Here is an 18,852-nt window from a genome sequence, read left to right on the forward strand (position 1 = left end):
TTCATACCAGAGTTTTAGACTAAGGTTATCCTATGATGAGAAACGATTGTAGTTGTTTGGTTAAACCTTAGCTGTGATATTGTGAGATGTCACATTCAGAGTACTTGAATGACTCTCAGGTACAACCACATCATAGTTTAGCTCAACATTTGTAAGAAAAATTGAGTTATGGTCATTTTTGTTGTTTGCTAATCTTGATTAGCCATGGTGGACATCCTGAATTGGGTAGACTCCACATTTAAATCAGTTGTAGATGAACAGCAAATGTTTTCTTTGTCCTGGAAGTTTCATCAAAATATGTCCAAATATTTTGTTAACAGGCAATCAAATATTGGTATGGTTTTAAGCAAAACTCTTACACAACTGGATTCAATGCACACTAGAATTATGCATTGCAAATAACTCTCAACTACTACCATTCCAAATCTTAGCTCAGTATGAACTGACTGAATTACAGCCATATTTTCATTCTTTAAAGTCAGTTAGTCGTGGTGGCCATCTTGAAGTAGATTGACTCCAAAAGTTAGTAATTTCTAGAGGAACATGTAATGAAAGCTTCATTAAAATCATGGTTCATGAGAAATCATGGCAGAGTGATTGCAAATAGTTAATGAAAACTTTTAAAGAAAGATCTTTTGCATTTTGTTAGTGCTTTAAGTATGTGTTGATCAGTCTGAGCTACTACCACACCAAATCTTAGCTTGAATGCTGTACTGACTTATAGCATTTAAATGTTTTTTTTTAGTTCAATTAGCTGTGACGGCCATCTTAAATCGGGTTGTTAATGATTACTTTCTGAAAGCTTTTTCTTAAATTAGTTCTGCAATGAAATTTGTCCAGTGGTTCATGAGATATTTTGCTAACAGACATACACACAGATACGAGTAAACAAAAGAAAACCCATCATCGCCCCGTCTTCACCTTTCGGCGGCGGGTGACATGCTGTCCTGTGGTTAAGGCTCAGCCCGGCTCTAAGCTCCGCCCACGCCGCGTCATGTGGATTACATGGAGCTGTCAGATCTCCTCAGGTCCTTGTCCCAGGGGACATGTTGATGACCGTGTCCGGGTTCCAGCTCTGCGCGCGCGCTCTGCGGTCTGATGAGCGCTGCTGCTCCTCCGGCTGAACGAACCGTGGCTCTCCGGAACTTTCAGTCCCTCTGCGGATGTCTGACCTGGGAGGAAACAGCGCTGTGATGGGAGCGTTCGCGGAAATAAAACATTAACCGCGACTTCCTGACGTTTTGCAGCGGCGCGCAGAGTAAAAAAAAGTCTGCAGAGGAGGCGAGGTAAGTGTTTGTGCGTCTCTTGTCGGATTACCTTCATATAGTGAGTGTCTTGGCCCGCGGAGTGGTGACTGACTTGAAGCTGGGGTTTAATGACATGTCCTCCATGAGTCCTGCTGGAATAAAGTCCCAGTTAAAGCTGATATTTAGTCAGAAACAACTTTAACTTTGTAGAAAATTATAAATATTCTTCTTCAATAGATTTAATCATTTGTTGCTCAGATTATGTATTAAGGATGACTCTCAGCTTCTACCACACTAAATTTGACCTCAGTATTTATAGATTTTACTGAGTTATAGCCATTTCTGTGTTGGATAAGGTCAATTAGCTGTTGTGGCCATCTTGAGTTGGGTTGACTCCAAATGCTAGTCAGTGGTAGATGTACATCTAATGATCCGTGTCTGAGAGTTTAATTGAAATCCTTCCAGTGGTTCATCAGTTAAGACTCAAAGGACAGGTGGAAGGAGTAAATGGCAAAGTTCGAAGCAAATATCTTTTGCAATGAGTAGCACTAAAAATTTTTTGGAGGGAGGGATGATGCTTCTCTACTAGAACAACAAATTTTAGCTCCATCTCTGTGAAACTGTCTGAATTATATATATATATATATATATATATATATATATATATATATATATATATATATATATATATTTATTTGTGTTTGATTAAGTTGCCAGGTTGTGGTGGCTATCTTAAACTTGGGTTGACTCCAAAGTCAATCAGTTGTACAAAGTAGATGTACATGCAGTTATTACTTTCTAGGTGTTTTTCTAAAATCTGTTCTGATTCACGAGACAATTTGCTAACAATACAAACCAAATGCTCACACACACCTCAAACGGTCACTATGCAAAAAGTTTAAGGAGTTTTGAAAAAACTTTTGAACCTTTTTGTTGTAGAATCATCTGATGGTCACATGTAATTTTTATTTACTGTTGGGTGGAGTAAGACAAGTTAAGAAGACCCTTCACTTGCAGTTTAGAGGATATAATTTGGAGCTTAGATACAATGGAGACCATGGGAGCTGGGCTGTTTGCTCTAGGACCGCTGAGGGGGATTTACCAGAACACCATAGGTTTTATAGCACGCAAAGACATAGTGGGTAAAAGAAGACACAACTGTTTACATTTTGATGTTAAATCAGTACAATTATAAAGATTGCAGAAATAAGAGTTACACCTCAAACGAGAACACCTCAAACGTTAGTGTGACATTGTCACACTGTCTAGTGTGGTCAAGTACAAACCATTCTGTGACAAAATCTTTGAAAATCATCAAACTTAACTGTTATTGTGTAAAAACTTTAAAATTTATCAAAATGCCAGTTTAGACTTATAAAGTCCAAGTTTTGTGAACTGTTTGAAGTTTGTGAAGTGAAATGTGAAGTTAGATTTATTTATATAGCACTTTTCAGCAACAAGGCGATCCAAAGTGCTTTACAACAGAAATGAAAACAGAATCCAATACAGGAAATACATAATGAAACGCAAAAAAGAAAGAAAAAACACATCAATCATGTATAATCTAAATATAGGATAACCTAAGTAAAATCATGAAACTAAACATATCTAAACATGAGCAAGACAGTCAAAATAGTAGCTAAAATAATCTAAATAAAATCATGATAAAGTTAAAGCTGAACTAAACAACAATTAGGAATCTAACAATCTAACAATATCTAAAGTATGAGCTAAGATAAACTAAACTAAACTAAATGTACAAGAACTAAACTAAATGTACAGGAAGGCTAAATAAGCTAAAACATGACAATGCTAAAACTAACGGTACCGAACTTTCTAAAAAGTACCCCAGGCCTGCTAGACTGCCAATGTAAAATTTACTAACTAAGATAGAGGGGGTGGGGGGTGGAGCAAGAGAGATGACTCAGAAACAGCGGAAAGTGTGCATGTGTGTGTTTGTTTGATAATGTGATGGAATGTTTATCAGCCAGCCCAGAGCAGATCCACAGATGTCCTTAGGCAGAGGAAGCAGAGCATCTTATTTACATCAAAATCTGGTGACGAATTTGAAGAAAGCTGACCAAGGTCAGCCAAAGGGAGCCAAATTCACAAACAAACAGTAATTGTTTTGGTTCAGGAAGACATATTTTTGTCTGTCTTAAAAGTCTTGCTGATACTTCTCAATGGCGAATCCAAACAGCCAAATTCCAGGACCATTCCGTCTGAGTTCAGGAAACAGAGAGAAAAGAAAACGCGTCCGCCTTCCACCAGGAGCAAAGAGAAAAAAAAATTATGTTTCTACTGTAAAGTCTGAGCTATAAAGTGGACAGGGTTTTACCACTTGGTTTTTAATTATTTTTTAGATTTATTTGCAAAATCACATTGTTCTGTCTAAAATTTGCTTTTGCATTTTTGTTAATTGTGTTTGGGCTGTACATTGTTCTGTTAAGAAAAGTCATATCTCTTTTCCTGATAAACCTGCACATTTTCATGTTTTTGTTCAGGTTATTCGGAAGCTGTGGGATAATTACCTAGAGAAATTGCGTGTTTTTTAATTTTTATTTTTTTGTAAAAATGCCATGTGAATGCTGAGGGCTGAATGACTTCTCTGAAAATTGTTAAAGAATGAATTACTGTCTGAATTGTTGAACGTAAAACAAGCAGAACAGAATGAGAAATCAGCAAAACAGTAGCTAAAAATTAAACTTAGCTACATTTTTACAAAAAGCTATAATTAGGAAAACAGTAGCTACAAACTAAAATTTTTAAAAAAATGTAGCTAAAACTGAATCTAAGCAAAACTGTAGCTAAAAACTAAAATTAGCAAAATTCTAGCTTAAAGCTAAATTAAACAAAAATGTAACTAAAAGCTAAATGTTGTAAAACTGTAGCTAAATGATAAAATTATCAACAACTTAACCAAAGTTTAAAATCAGTAAAACAGTAGCTAAAAGCTAAAAGAGGCATGAGAAGACACTGAGTAAGTATGCTGAGATAGTTTTAGAGAACAACATTACTGAATAAATTCAAAAAAGCTCATTTTGCACTGCCTGGCCAAAAAAAATGAGTCCAGATTTACCCTGTTCCAGAGTGATGGGTGCATCAGGGTAAGAAGAGAGGCAGGTGAAGTGTTGCACCCATCATGCCTAGTGCCTACTGTACAAGCCTGTGGGGGCAGTGCTATGATCTGGGGTTGCTGTAGTTGGTCAGGTCTAGGTTTAGCAACAGTATGTGCTCAAAGAATGACAATGCCAGGATTCATCGGGCTTGAATTGTGAAAGAGTAGTTCAGGGAGCATAGCATCATTTTCACACATGGATTGGTCACCACATAATCCAGACATTAACCCCATTGAGAGTCTTTGGGATGTGCTGGAGAAGGCTTTGCACAGCGGTCAGACTCTACCATCATCAATGCAAGATCTTGGTGAAAAATTAATGCAACACTGGATTGAAATAAATCTTGTCACATTGCAGAATCTTATTGAAATAATACCTCAGCGAATGTGTGCCATAATCAAAACTAAAGGCGGTCCAAACAAAATATTAGAGCGTGTAACCTTTTTTTGTATTTCTATGAGGAAGAGTTTTGTAAATGAAGTTAAATAATCCAAAAAGGAGGAAAGTTAGACATACTAAATGTCTTCGCACGTTATTTCTGATCAAGACAAATGTTTTGACATTTGAATGGTTAAAATGGCACAAAGTATGCAGAAGTCATTTGATTGTTAAAAAATTAAGAAACAATAAAGAGAAGAACTGAATGCTGAATCAGCGTTTACACAATAAGGGTGCTTCAGTGCTTATTGCACTGGTTCTCTGAATAAAGTAACCATCATTTGTTGCAAATAACAGACCATTGTTGGCTTCCGATTATTGTTTGTATGAATACACTTTCTTCTGTAAAGGTGTACAGCCTAAAGAAACTTTGAAATGTTGTTCTAGATGTTCTTTAGTGTAGCAGCAAGTCTTTTGATTGGCTGAGTTCATCATCTTTACAAACCAAATGGCATTTTAATTACATTGGTCTCGTTTTTAGTCCTCCTAAATGCGATCAGGAGAAATATCAATCTGACAGTGTTCATCTTTGTCAGTATGCTGACATCACTGCAGCATCTCTAATATCTGTCATGTTTAAATCACTTGGGATTATGCTCCTGTCTCTGTGCAGAGCTGTCACTTAACTAAAGAGGATGTCTGGAGTTCTCTGACCGTCTGATTGCCACAGACTGAAAAGAGAAGCTCAGCATTTTGTGTTTCCTGCCCGGGTTCTTTTTCTGCTTGCTCTTTGTGGATAGTGTTGGTCACAAATCGAAGTTATATAGGATCTATTGAGAGATTATGGATATCAGTACATGGTAAGGCTGATCACTGACAGTTATGGTAATGCAGTCATCTTTGATTAAAATTCTGCAGCCACCTAAAGAGAAATTCTCTCTAGCAGAGGTACAGAATATACAGATATTTCAATTGTTTTTTGTGACAGCGATGCATGTCTTCTATACTCACTCCAAAGAGCAAGGGAACCGCAGGCCAGATGCAAGATCCATCCATCCATCCATCCATCCATCCATCCATCCATCCTCTTCCGCTTATCCGGGGTCGGGTCGCGGGGGTAGCAGCCTAAGCCAGGAAACCCAAACTTCCCTCTCCCCAGCCACTTGGGCCAGCTCCTCCGGGGGAATCCCAAGGCGTTCCCAGGCCAGCTGAGAAACATAGTCCCTCCAGCGTGTCCTGGGTCTTCCTCTGGGCCTCCTCCCGGTTGGACGTGCCCGGAACACCTCACCAGGGAGACGTCCAGGAGGCATCCTAATCAAATGCCCAACCACCTCAACTGGCTCCTCTTGATGTGGAGAAGCAGCGGCTCTACTCTGAGTCCCTCCCAGATGACCGAGCTCCTCACCCTATCTCTAAGGGAGAGCCCAGACACCCTGCGGAGGAAACTCATTTCAGCCGCTTGTATTCACGATCTCGTTCTTTCTGTCACTACCCAAAGCTCGTGACCATAGATGAAGGTAGGAATGTAGATTGACGGGTAAATCGAGAGCTTCGCCTTTTGACTCAGCTCTCTCTTCAACACGACAGATCGGTACAGTGCCTGCTTCACTGCAGACGCTGCACCAATCCACCTGTCGATCTCCCGCTCCATTTTTCCCTCATTCGTGAAGAAGACCCCGAGATACTTAAACTCCTCCACTTGGGGCAGGACATCTTCCCCGACCCGGAGAAGGCACTCTACCCTTTTCCGGCTCAAGACCATGGCCTCGGACTTTGAGGCACTTGTCAGGGTTTTGATTTATTCAACCTGCTAAGAAAGAATCACACCGGAGAGGCTCGTTGTCTTTTTGTGAAGGCCTTCGCAAAGAGGAGAAATTCCACAACAGCTCCTAATGGCGTGCTGTCCAGGAAGTTCTGCCCCCTTACTTGGGCTTTCTCTTTTATTAAAGGAAGAAGAAAAAAGGGGTTGATCTGAGCCGGGCAAACCCAGTTCAGACCATAGCATAACAAAAACACATAGCTGTTTGGGAGAGCCAGATGGTGTGGCGCCTGCCGTATGACCTTCGTCTCTCACGTAGGCAGTTTTACACATGAGCACAAAGACTGATAAAATAAAAACCCTAACAGCACTGATGCAAGAATTACCATAAATGTGAGGAAACAGTGCGCTGGCAAAAATAAATAACGTAAATGTACGAAATGCTGCGCCACCTAAAATGAATTACTTTAAATTGCATAAAAGCTGCCTAAAATGAATCACCATAGAACATTGTCTTATCTGTGTTGAAGGTGAAGTTATTGTCCTCACACCATGACACCAGACTGGCGTCTTGTCACTGTGGTGCTTTATGGGCATACCCAGGGGTGTTGTCGTATGTTAGCTTATAGAGTATACTTAAGGAATTTTTCTACCTAAATACATCATACTCTGGCTTTTAAATGTTAAGAAGAAAACGTAGAAAAATGAAGACAAATCCTCCATTTTGTACTTTTTTTTTTTTTTTACATCTAAACATCTTGTGGTATAGCAACAGAATGTTAACTGTGGACAGTCGGCCTGAAACAGATGAAGCTTGGTCCCTTGCCTGTTGTAATCTCTTCTCTTAGAGATAGGGAAAAAGGATGTTTTATCAGAACTTGCTGACCAGAAAAACAGGCCCTTATCTGTCAGAGTATTTGCAGTTTATTTCAGCTGCTTAAAAACAAAACCAACAAAAAAAGTGAAAAAGGCAAAAGATGTTATTTTAGATTACATTTTAACTAAGGTGTGTTATTTAAAGAACAGATAAATGTTATATATGGAAAACCTCACACTCATAGCTTTTTCCTAAAGAAAATTCAGAATTGGTTAATTTTTATAGTAGGTAACAAAATCAAGTGCATTTGAGTGCTCTCTTGTATTTTTGCAGGCTTCAGAGGGTGTAAGAGTGATCAACACCCCTTCTCACACTACCTGTTTAAGGTGGAAATAATTGGGCATCAGTATCTTAAATGTAAGTAGAGGCTAAATAAGGGGTTCTGAGCAGGCAATTGAGGTAGTTACACAGATCTATCCATTCACCTATGCATCTTCTATAGCTTATCTGTGGTGGAGTCAGGGAGGAAACAGGTCCAGGAACGAAAACACAGACATCTCTCTTCTCAGCAAAACTCTCCAGCTCATCCTGGGGGATCCCAAGGTGTTTCCAGGTCAGAGAGGATACATGATAGCCACCAGCAAGTTTTGGATCTGCCTCGGGGGTCTCCTCTCCATAGGACATGCCTGGAAAACCCTCAAAGGGAGGCATCCAGGAGGCATCCTAGTCAGATACCTGAACCACCCCAGCTGACTCCTTTCGATGTGAGGGATCAGTGGCTCTAATCCAAGCTCCTTCCTGATGTCCTCCTTCCTCCTCCTTATCCTATCTCCAAGGCTGGGCCTGGTCACCCTATGAAGGAAGCTCATTTTGGACCTTGTATATGGGATCTCATTTTTTCAGTCATGCTCCACATTTTATGACTATAGGTGAAGACTATATTTTGGAGAGACCAATAAATCAAGAGCTTTGTGTTTCGACTCTATCTTTACAACGTCAGACTTGAGCAATGTCTTCATTACTGAGGCCCTGATCCGTTGATCTATCTCCTGCACCATCCTACCATCACTCACGAACAGTACTCTGAGATGTTTGAACTCATCCCCAATGTGGAGAGAGCATCCCACCTTTTTCTGTTTGTTTTAGTTACTAACTTACACAGGTGGCATTTGAAGCAGTTCATTAAGCTCTGCAAGTCCTGTTTCAGGAACTCTTTTGGAAGCTTTTCCACAAAAAAACTGACAACATTCTTCTGAAGATATAGATGCACACAATAAAATCAGTTAAGTGAACATATAACATTGGATTCTTATAAGCTCCTTTGCTTGATTTTATAAGCCAGTAAATAAGTGTGTTATGAAGTTTCCAAGATAATCTATGACTAATGTAAAAAAAATTCTGGCACAAAAATGCTTTTTTGTTGTAGCCTACTCTACAGTATGAGAGAGGCCTTTTGTTTTTATTTTCCAAAAATAAAATACAATTTTAGAGTGAAGAAATTAATGTTTTGAAAAACAAATTACTGTTCATTTTATGTTGTGACTGCTACTTTGGCCTACCTCTGCCAGGTAATCAATAGGAGTGCAAGATAAAAACATGAGTTGCTGATCAGGTTGATCTTTAAACAGCAAATTATAACATAGAGAGCATGTAGTTAATGTGAGCCAGCAGAAACCTTTGTGCAAACATAATTTCCCTAAATTAGAATTTTTAAAAATAAGTTTTCATATCTTAGTTAATTTAAAATGTAATTTAAAATACACATATTACATACAACTCAAATTCCAACAAAATTTAAATGTTGTGTAAAAATGTGCATAAAACAGAATGCATTGATTTGGGAAAACCTATATTTTATTCACAACTGAACATAGTAATCATGTCAAATGTTTTCATTGGTGAGAGATCTAGACTGCAGGCAGCTGGAATCTTCCATGCAGTTGTAATGGATGCAGTTTGTGTTTGGCTTTGTCTTACTGAAATATGGAAGATCTCTGAAAAAGATGTGGTCTGGATGGGTGCATATGATCTCAGGGTTTCCACCCAAAAAGAGGCTAAGCCCGGTGGTAGGTGGATGTTCACCGGCCGACTGTGATTTAGTAAAAAAAAAGATTAAAGTTGACAGGAAAATTGAAAATATGTCTATTTATTATGTGATATTGTAAGATAATTGTACCAAATATTTACACAACTACAGTTATACAAATACTTTTTCAAACAAAAATACAATTAAAATAAATACAAATTGTTTGCATCTAATTTGAATCCTGGTTTAAGTCACATTTACAAATAAGTTAAATTAACATAAATGAAAAAGCGCAAACAAAGCACCAACACATGTCTCACTTCAAGGCCAATGAATAACAACAGAGAACTCTGAAAAACAGACAGATGCTGTACTGTACTGTGCTTTTTGTGGCACAGGCTGCATGTTGGATCACTACATGTAACAATAAAACAAAGCATATCTAATGCTGAGTTTAATAGCATAATTTTACTGTTAAACAAGGATAAATTACGACGCATCATATTAATATTTTCACTAAGTACAAAACATGCTTACCATATTCGGTCTTGTAAAGTCATCCGCTGAATTTTAGCTCAACTAACCCTTTTAGTGAGGTGAGGTAGATAAAGATAGCGGTTTTGAGGGTGCAGGTGGAAAAAAAAACGTAAATAAAAAATGACGTATTTATAATAAACAAGTGGAGCTTTTTGCCCATCTTTACTTCTGAAAGATTCAGCTTCTCTAAAATGCTCTTTTTATACCCAGTCCTCTTATTGACCTCTTGTCAGTTAACCTAATTATTTGCAAAATGCTCCTCCAGTTGTTTCTTATTCGTCCCACCTACTTTTACAGCTTTTTCTTGACCCATCCCAACTTTTTGGGGGTGGGTTGTGGCCATTTGAAGGTTTGAATGTTTGGAGAAACATTCAAACCTTCAAACATATGTACATACATTACAAACATATGTCAAACAACTGTTTGTAATGTAATGATTTGTAAGATTTGCAAATAATTGCATTCTGTGATTATTTATATTTTACACAACATCCCAACTTCTTCAGAATTGAGGTTGTAGAAAATGATTTTTGCTGTCTTCACATCACTAACCGTATTGGATTTAGAAAAAAGTTCTACTTTTGTGTTCTATAACTTTTTAAATCATCCTTTGTAATGATTTAGAAACAAACTATATACTAAATGTTGCTGATTTCTAAAAGGATTTGGTTCTGTTTTTGCTGATTAAAAGTAGAGCAGATTTGATACAGTCCAAGGTCAGTTCTACCTAATTCTCCTCTTTATGAACCTTTATATATTTTCAGAAGGAGAGACATCTGAAGGGCAGGAGGCCCAGTGAAGCTCCCACACTCTGTCTCTAAAGCTGTTGGAAGCTGTAATGAATGAGGTCTGGCATTGTCCTGCTGAAATAACCTCAGATCTCTGGGGTAAAGATGTAGTCCTGTTGGTAGCAAAACAAAGATGGATTTACTCATTTTGGGGCCCAAGGCAATCTCTGGCATGGGGCCCTCCATTTTCATGGTTATTTGACATTTTCAACTCTCATTTATCTAAGATCTACTTGGGACCTTTTCTCTATACTAGTCTTTGCTCATTCTTAGCTTAGCGATGATGTCTATAAAAGAGCCAAGAAAATGCTAAGAATAACAAAAGGCTCTGTTTTTTGTCTCCTCTCTGTGCCTTCTTTTTCTACATGTTTCTCAGTGACTAAGGTTAAGTTAGGACTCAGAGATCAAAAACCTCCATTAAGGCCATAGAGTTATAAAAAATTGTAGGATCCGGGATTTCCTGAAAATTTAATCAAAATATGTCCATTAGTTTTTGAATAATCTTGCCAACAGAGGGATGGACAAACCAACACTACTGAAAATATAACCTCCTTGGTGGAGGTAATAAGATAAAACTAACTATTAAATGTAATTACAGATTAAACTTTAAATATTAAATATACAACACAAATCATTCAACTGATCTGACCATATAGAAATTAATGTTAAGAAAGGTTAAAAAAGTTAATTTTTATAATCAACAAAATACCCTGAAAAGCATGGCACTACAAAATCTTTGTATGGAATCATAAACAACAAAAACAAGACATTTTTATTTGCCTCTAAGGGAACAAGGTTTTCTTTGAGTCAGACAGTTTCAGGACAGCATATTGTCTCTTTCTGACCACCTACTGATTTCTATTTGTCTTCTTCAACACTCATAAATCTCAATATGTCCCAAGGCAGACTCGGAGTCTGTTAAGATTCCACCATATCATTACGTCCCAGACAAGAGTTACCACTGAATGGTGTGATGACTTGTTCTTAAGGGTGTTCTCACTCCAAAGCACACGGCTGTTAATAGAGCTACGTTGTTTGTATCTCAGCAACATATATACACACAACTTGGAACAACATAATTTGATGTGCAAAGCCTGGGAGATATATATATATATAAAGCTTTAATACAATATTTGTGTTCTTCAGGGATCCCAGTCCTGTGTGGCATGTTAACGGACCGGCGGCGCGTTGAGGCTGAAGGAGCATGGTGAAACACCAAGCCTTACAGGTCTATGAAAAACAGGTCTTTCTGTCTATAGTTACTGGCATCTATGGTTGCCGCTGGAAACGCTACCAGCGTTCCCAAGACAACAGCTCCAAGGTAAGATAATATTGTCTTACCATTAAATGCAAACATCAGCATTAGAAAAATGCTTAATATATTATTAGCTAACTATCACCCACAGCTAAAGGTGAAAGCAGAGGGATGATGTTTTTGCCTATGTGAATATGTGTGTTTGTCTGTACCGTACTCCATGAACAATTGGATGGATATTGTTTAAAATTTCAGAAAGTAATCAAATAATGTAAATCTACAACTAATTAGCTATTGGAGTCAGCTCAATTCAAAATGGCTGCCACAAACAACTGACCTTACAAAACATTAAAATCGCTATAACTCAGCTCAATATTTGTAAACTTAGCTAAAATTTGGTGGGTTAATAGCTGAGCATCATCCTTAACAAATACTTTGAGCACAGTTTGACATTTTTGCTTAAAATCTTGGCGTTGACTGTTTGAGTCAACTGTGTTTGCCTGTTAGCAAAATATCTCATAAACCACTGCATAGATTTTAATGAAACTTTCAGAATGTAGTTATAGCTGTATATCTCCAACTTATTAACTTTTGGAGTCAACCCAATTCATATTTTTTGCCAACACAAAACTAGCTACATGTCAGTGAATTTTACAAACATTGAGCTAAAATTTGGTGTGGCAGTAGCTGAGTATCACTTATAATACATACTCCAAGCGCAGATCACATGAGATTTCACAGGAGATTGCATAAAATGTTTGACTAAAATAGCTATAGCTCATCATTTCTTAACACACAATGATCTTAGTTTAAAACTCTGGCATGGAGGGCGGCAGGCGATATGCCTTCCTTCAAGAAATAGTAGGCCTTTAATTAGCTTGTAGCATTTTTCTTTTTGCATACTTTAAAATACCGTTTAGCATTAATCTTTACCATGAATAACTTTACTGTTGGATGTGCTGATATACCTCATATTTTTCTATAGTTTCACTGCATTAAAAACAGGGGTAGTGAATAAGAAGGTGACTCATAAAATCGCTGTTTATTGTTGGAAACACACCATGCTCCAGAATAAGGAGGGTCACAGAGCTGTGATCTGATGTATTCAGAAATGTCTGTAATGGTTTTAATTGCTGAGGCTTCTAAATGACATACTGCAGTGTAATAAAATGTCCTCTTAGGTGATTTCAGGCCATTCTCATGAGTAATCTTCACAATAACTAGCCAGGGATAGATGAAGGATGTTATTACCATCCAACTGTTTTAGTCTGAATTCTGAGTAACCTGAAGCCTGTTTTAACTTTCTTTATAGATTTTTGAATCTATCAACAAAACAAATGCTTTTCCTAAAAGGTAAAAACCGGACAAAGCAAAAGTAAGCAGGGCATCGTAAGCTCTAGTTATAATTTAAGGTCTAGCATTCCCTAAAGGAATGCATATCACCGTCACCTTTAATGCATTAATGCCAGCTTTTAAACTGAAATGATGGTGTTATAATCTTTTTGATCAAACCTTTAAAAATAACATAATGTGCAATCTCATGCATTAATCAGTTGTAGATGAATGGTCAATGATTACTTTCTGAGTCTCACTAAAGTCTGTGCAGTGGTTTATGAGAGATTTTTCCAGTTCTAAAAAACAAACAAATACACACAAACACAAGTCAAAAACATTATTACTCTTTGCCTTTGGCAGTGAGTTATTTTTTTTCAATTTTTTTTTTTGCAAAGCTGCACACATTTAGACTGGAGATTAAATAGTTAAAACATAGCACCAAAAAAAATATATGTTTAAATAGTAACACTTTACAAGTTTTATGCTTACCCAAGAACTTTTGAAAACTTCTATATTTGACTGTGATGTGCAAAAACGAGTGCCGAGATCAGTGAATTGATTCAAACAAAATCACGAAGCTCAATATTTGTCTGAAAAGTGGTGGTTGTTTCAACTAAAACTTAATAGAAAAATACAACCTTGTGTTAATATACTGTAGAAATAACCACATTCACTAAATACACGTGAGAAAGCCTGAAATTCAGACTTTCTTGTTGTTGTCATGTTTTAACGGCAATTATAACCTTTAGTAAATGTTATTAAGTGTCTGTAGATCGTAGATGAGCAAGTAGTGAAGTCCAAAAAAACTCATTTTGAACTTTGAACTTTTTTTTTAAACATTAAAGCCTTTTTAGTATTTCCCTGAAGTTTCAAATTTGACTATACTAAGTGATGAGCGGGTGATGTCCATTCCTTCAAAGAATGCTTGACCTTTATTTTGATCTGTTTTGGTCTTTTCCAGCTCTTGGAGGACATATGTGGTTCTTTGTGTTTTACATGAAATAACAACTTTTCTTCCAGAATATGCAGTATATGTGCATAACACACATCTACACAAATACATTAATCCGTTTATAAGTGCTTTCCAACTGATTTTGTAATCTATTGTGATACCTAGAAATGTATTTTTCTATACTCGTTCAGGGTTTCCCCCAGCGTATTATAAGCCTGGCGGGTCGCTAGGCTTTGGTGAGCCTGCCCCCAGGCTAAGCTCCGCTTGTTTATTATAAGTTTGTCATTTTTTATACACGTTTTTTCCCACCCGCACCCCCAAAACCGCTACCTTTATCTACCTCATCACACAAGGGTACACGCGCCAACAGTGACACAATCGCGCTGTCCCCGCCCCTGCGCGAAGGTCCTGCACGGTGTCGTGTCGTGCACCTTGTGTAACTTGGGGGAGGACAGCGCGCTGCGCTCCATTCAACCATCTACTGTGTTTTTACCATATTTTTACTGGTGATGTAGCGTACTGCACCAACGTAAGCGCCAAGTTTAAACACCTCCACCGCGTGCTCAGGTCTGCGCGCTGTTCACGGAGCCCTGAGGCCGAGCCATCTTTAGCTACCGCTGGAGTTAGCAGGTCGTCAGAGTTGCAGCAATAAACATGGAACGAGCGGGTTTAACCAAAAAATAGTTAGTTGAGCCGAAATTCAGCAGGTGGCTTTACAAGACCGAATATGGTAAGCATGTGTTGTACTCAGTGAAAATATTAATGTGATGCGAGCTAATACTTTATCCTTGTTTAACAGTAAAATTATTCTATTAAATTAAGCATTAGATATGTTTTGTTGTTACATGTTTTGATCCAACATGCAGCCTGTGCCACAAAAAGCACAGTACAGTACAGCATCTGTCTGTTTTTCAGAGTTCTCTGTTGTTATTTATTGGCCTTGACGCAAGACGTGTGTTGGTGCCTTGTTCGTACTTTTTCATTTATGTTAATTTAATTTATTTGTAAATGTGACTTAAATTAGGATTCAAATTAGGTGCAATCAATTATTTATTATTATTTATGTATTTTAATTGTATTGTTTGTTTAAAAAAGTATTTTCAAAAGTGCCTTTTTGTGAAACTGTAGTTGTGTAAATATCTGATACAAATATCTTACAATAACACATAATAAATAGCCATATTTTCAACTTTCCTGTCAACTTTAATGGCCACCTACCACCGGACTTAGCCTCTTTTCTGGGGGAAACCCTGCTCATTCTATTATTCAGTAGTTCTGACAGTTTAAAGATCAATATAATATCAGGTAAATAATGTTTCCAGATTGGCTGAGTTGCAAGTCTGCATTGTTCTCTATCTCTGTCTTTGCTTTAAGGACTTGTAACTTATGCAGGGATCATCCCTCCCCCACGTGGAGATGGGTTAGGCACTAACTAGTTGCGACTTTGAACAGCATAAAACAAATGCAGATTGTTGTTGTTCTTTCGGCTGTTTCCTTCTGCAGGGGTCACCACAGAGCAACCCCAGTGAGTGTGGCACTGACCAACAAGCTACTGCAGCCTATAAAACACATGCAGATTAAAAGCCTATAAATCCTTGAAAAAATGCATACCTCACACAGTCTTTCATGTTAGAGTTTTGAACTTTATCCTTTGCTGAGGAAAGATGGTGTTGTAGCCACTCCAGGGTTTCCTCCAGCGTTTTATAAGCCTGGCGGGGCGCTAGGCTTTGGTGAGCCTGCCGCCAGGCTAAGCTCCGCTTGTTTATTATAAATACATAATTTTTTACACGTTTTTTTCACCCGCTTCCCTAAAACCGCTACCTTTATATACCTCACCGTGCGAGGGTGGGCGCACCAACAGTGACGCAAATATGCTGTCCTCCCACCGGGCTTAAACCCTGCACTCTAGTCATACCTCATAGATGATATTATGTACAATCTGACGTACTATCGTGAGATCTTGAATTTAGTTGGCTTTAGAAGTTATTTATTTGTAGATGCATATCTAACTTTCTGAGAGTTTTACTAAATTCTTTCCAGTAGCTTAGATGTTTAGCCAACAGTCAGACAGGGTTGACACCAACACTTAATGCTGATGTTTTCAGCAAAAATATTGAGCAATGTGTAGAGCTCAGAGGATGTGTTGGGGGGTAATGCTCAGCCACTAACACAGTAAACTTTATCTCAATATGCGTTAGACTGGAGGAGCTTACAAACATTTTGTTTTTTTTCTAAGGTCAGTTGGACTTGGTGGCCATCTTAAATCAAGTTTACTTAAAAAATTATTCAATTGTAGGTGTATATCCAGTCATTACTTTTGGAGGGATTTGTTAAAATCTGTCTTTATGGTTTGTGAGCATTTTTGCTAACTCTGAGGGCAAACAAACAGACACACAGACAACGGCAAAACATTATTGCAGAAGGTAATAATAAAATTGGACAGATCTGGACAAGCAGTAATGAAACAGTCTGAATGCATTTTATGTTGGTTTTAGAATCATTTGCTAAATTTGAACAAAGTTGTTTGTATTTTTCTCTGCAGTGGGAGTGTACATGGTTCATCATCTTGTGCAGTTCCTTTGTTCTGCTCCTCTTTTGGGCCTACTTCTGGCTGGTGGCTCAGAATGACTTCAATGACTTCAACTGGTGAGTTTTTGAATATTTATTGGCAAAAAGTCACTTCAAAAATGTACATGAATCACATACTTACTTAATTTAGCAATTTTCTGTATGAGGAAACGGGAAAAAAATTACTTAATTTTTTTATTAGGTCTTAAAATTCACTCTTAACTACAATCTTTGATGGACAATAACACATGACATACTAATGTATGTCATTCTTTTTTGAACAGTGACTAAACTCAAATGCAGAAGCAGTGTGTAAATAACTAAGTACTCTATATAATTTGAGAACTTTTAGAACTATTATTAGCAGCAGCAACACTCTAATCATATAACCTATGATGGTATTAGTCTTCTCATCATTGTAGAGTTATTTTAGCCGACTCTTCTTTGCTGTGTTTAGCCATTTTGTTGTAGATTTGTTGCTGTGTTTGGGATTATTGGGTTGTTGTTATCAGCTGACAGGTCTTACCTTGCTGTACATAACTGGCTACCTTAGAACCTCCCTTACAAGGGTAGTTTGTTTTTCTGTCTGTAGTTCTGGGACGTTTATTGTCTGGTTTTTTTTTTTAAAGAAAAAACCCTTGTGTTTGTTTTGTGTTTGTTCATTTTATTTAAAATGTATATTTTTAAAATTTATATTTCATTATATATAATCTTTCATCTTTTTTTGTAAACTACCTTGGCAGTTGAACAAGAAACTATTATTAATTCATGAAAATCTAGTTAGCCAATTAGAATTGATTTTTACCAATATCTCTACCAATATTTGAAGGAGCTTTCTCATTGGTTAGGACTTCACTGTCAGGACAGAAGGCGTAGTAGAGTCAAAGGCTCTTCAGAATCAGTTGCTTCATAAGTGACAGGCCAATAAACTAATCACATTTTAAAGCAAAGTGAATGAGACCAAAAAATGTTGGATTAGGATTTTATGAAGGCCTGCCCGGTAGTGCAGGAAAGCAACCATGGCGGATGAGAACAATGTAGCTAGCTTGATAGGAACGCCTTTTTCAATAATCAGAAATTAAGACCAATTTCAGTACTGGAATTAACAGAGAAAATTAAAGATATTTTAAAACCAAGAATTATCAACAATACTTGGGTATGATAGGGTGTCCAAAAACAAAGAAGCTGTTTTTGTTTTCACCTCTTCTTAACATCATTAAAGATTTATTTTACTGATGGTATGAAATTGCCTTTAATATGGGATGTAGAAGAACTTTTTATTGACGTCAAAAAGAAGTGGAAACAAAAGTCGAACTTGCTGGCTGACCCTTATTAAAAGGTAGAAATAAGGTCCTTACAACTAATTTTAAGCATTCATTAAACTCTTTTAACTCAAATTGGCCTTTTCTGCTGCCACTATTTATGCTATTCATAACAAGGGTGCATCACCTTTTTGAGCCCCAGTGGAACCAACATCCTGCATGTTAGTTCCTACCTAGAACTTTTCTAAATAAATGTTCTAATGACGCGAGAAATATGCATAATGCAAAATAAAATACATGAACTAAAATTATGGCAGTAAAAGCTGTATTGATGGAATTGCCTGCTCCTCAGTACAGACAGTCATCCACCTTGCTAGTGCTGGATTTGTTAGCCTAACTAACCTGACAGTCATCTCAGAACTCGGCAGCACATCTGCAAGTTATGGTGAACTTTAGAACTTTCACCAGAGTGGACCTTCAGCTGGATGAGCAGCGCTGTAACCAAATTTTGACTTATAACAGCAAAGTCAAGCAGAACAGGGAGATACTGAGGCATCTTAATAACAATGTATTTAGAGATTGTATTTAGATGACACCACAAGGACAAAGATTTTAAAGAACAAAAGGAACTAGAGAAGTTGCATTTCCTGCGAAAATGCAGTGTGAATGCTTTTTTTGCTGAATGATTTTGCTGAAAGCGGCTGAANGATATGCTGAACAGCTGAAGTTTAATGAAAACGCAAAAAGTGAAACAGAAGCTAATTTGAAGAAGATTTGCATAAGATAGAAGAACAAAAGCTGAAAGTAGC

General features: G+C 37.4%; 1 protein-coding gene across 2 annotated transcripts in view; it reads left to right on the forward strand.

The window, feature by feature from the left end:
- The first annotated feature begins 1,009 nt into the window (after nucleotides 1–1,009).
- The window catches only part of gdpd5a (glycerophosphodiester phosphodiesterase domain containing 5a), a 40,626-nt gene continuing 22,783 nt past the window's right edge, over nucleotides 1,010–18,852 (forward strand). The window contains exons 1-3 of one of the 2 annotated variants that reach the window (XM_037979177.1): nucleotides 1,010–1,286; nucleotides 11,818–11,992; nucleotides 16,756–16,859. In XM_037979177.1, coding sequence (XP_037835105.1) covers nucleotides 11,876–11,992; nucleotides 16,756–16,859 — 221 coding nt within the window. In that variant the 5' untranslated portion in view covers nucleotides 1,010–1,286; nucleotides 11,818–11,875. The remainder of the gene's footprint in view (nucleotides 1,287–11,817; nucleotides 11,993–16,755; nucleotides 16,860–18,852) is intronic. The other variant, XM_037979178.1, reaches the window with a different exon arrangement.

Source organism: Kryptolebias marmoratus, linkage group LG13 (genome assembly GCF_001649575.2).
Source record: "Kryptolebias marmoratus isolate JLee-2015 linkage group LG13, ASM164957v2, whole genome shotgun sequence".
NCBI classification, from domain to species: domain Eukaryota; kingdom Metazoa; phylum Chordata; class Actinopteri; order Cyprinodontiformes; family Rivulidae; genus Kryptolebias; species Kryptolebias marmoratus.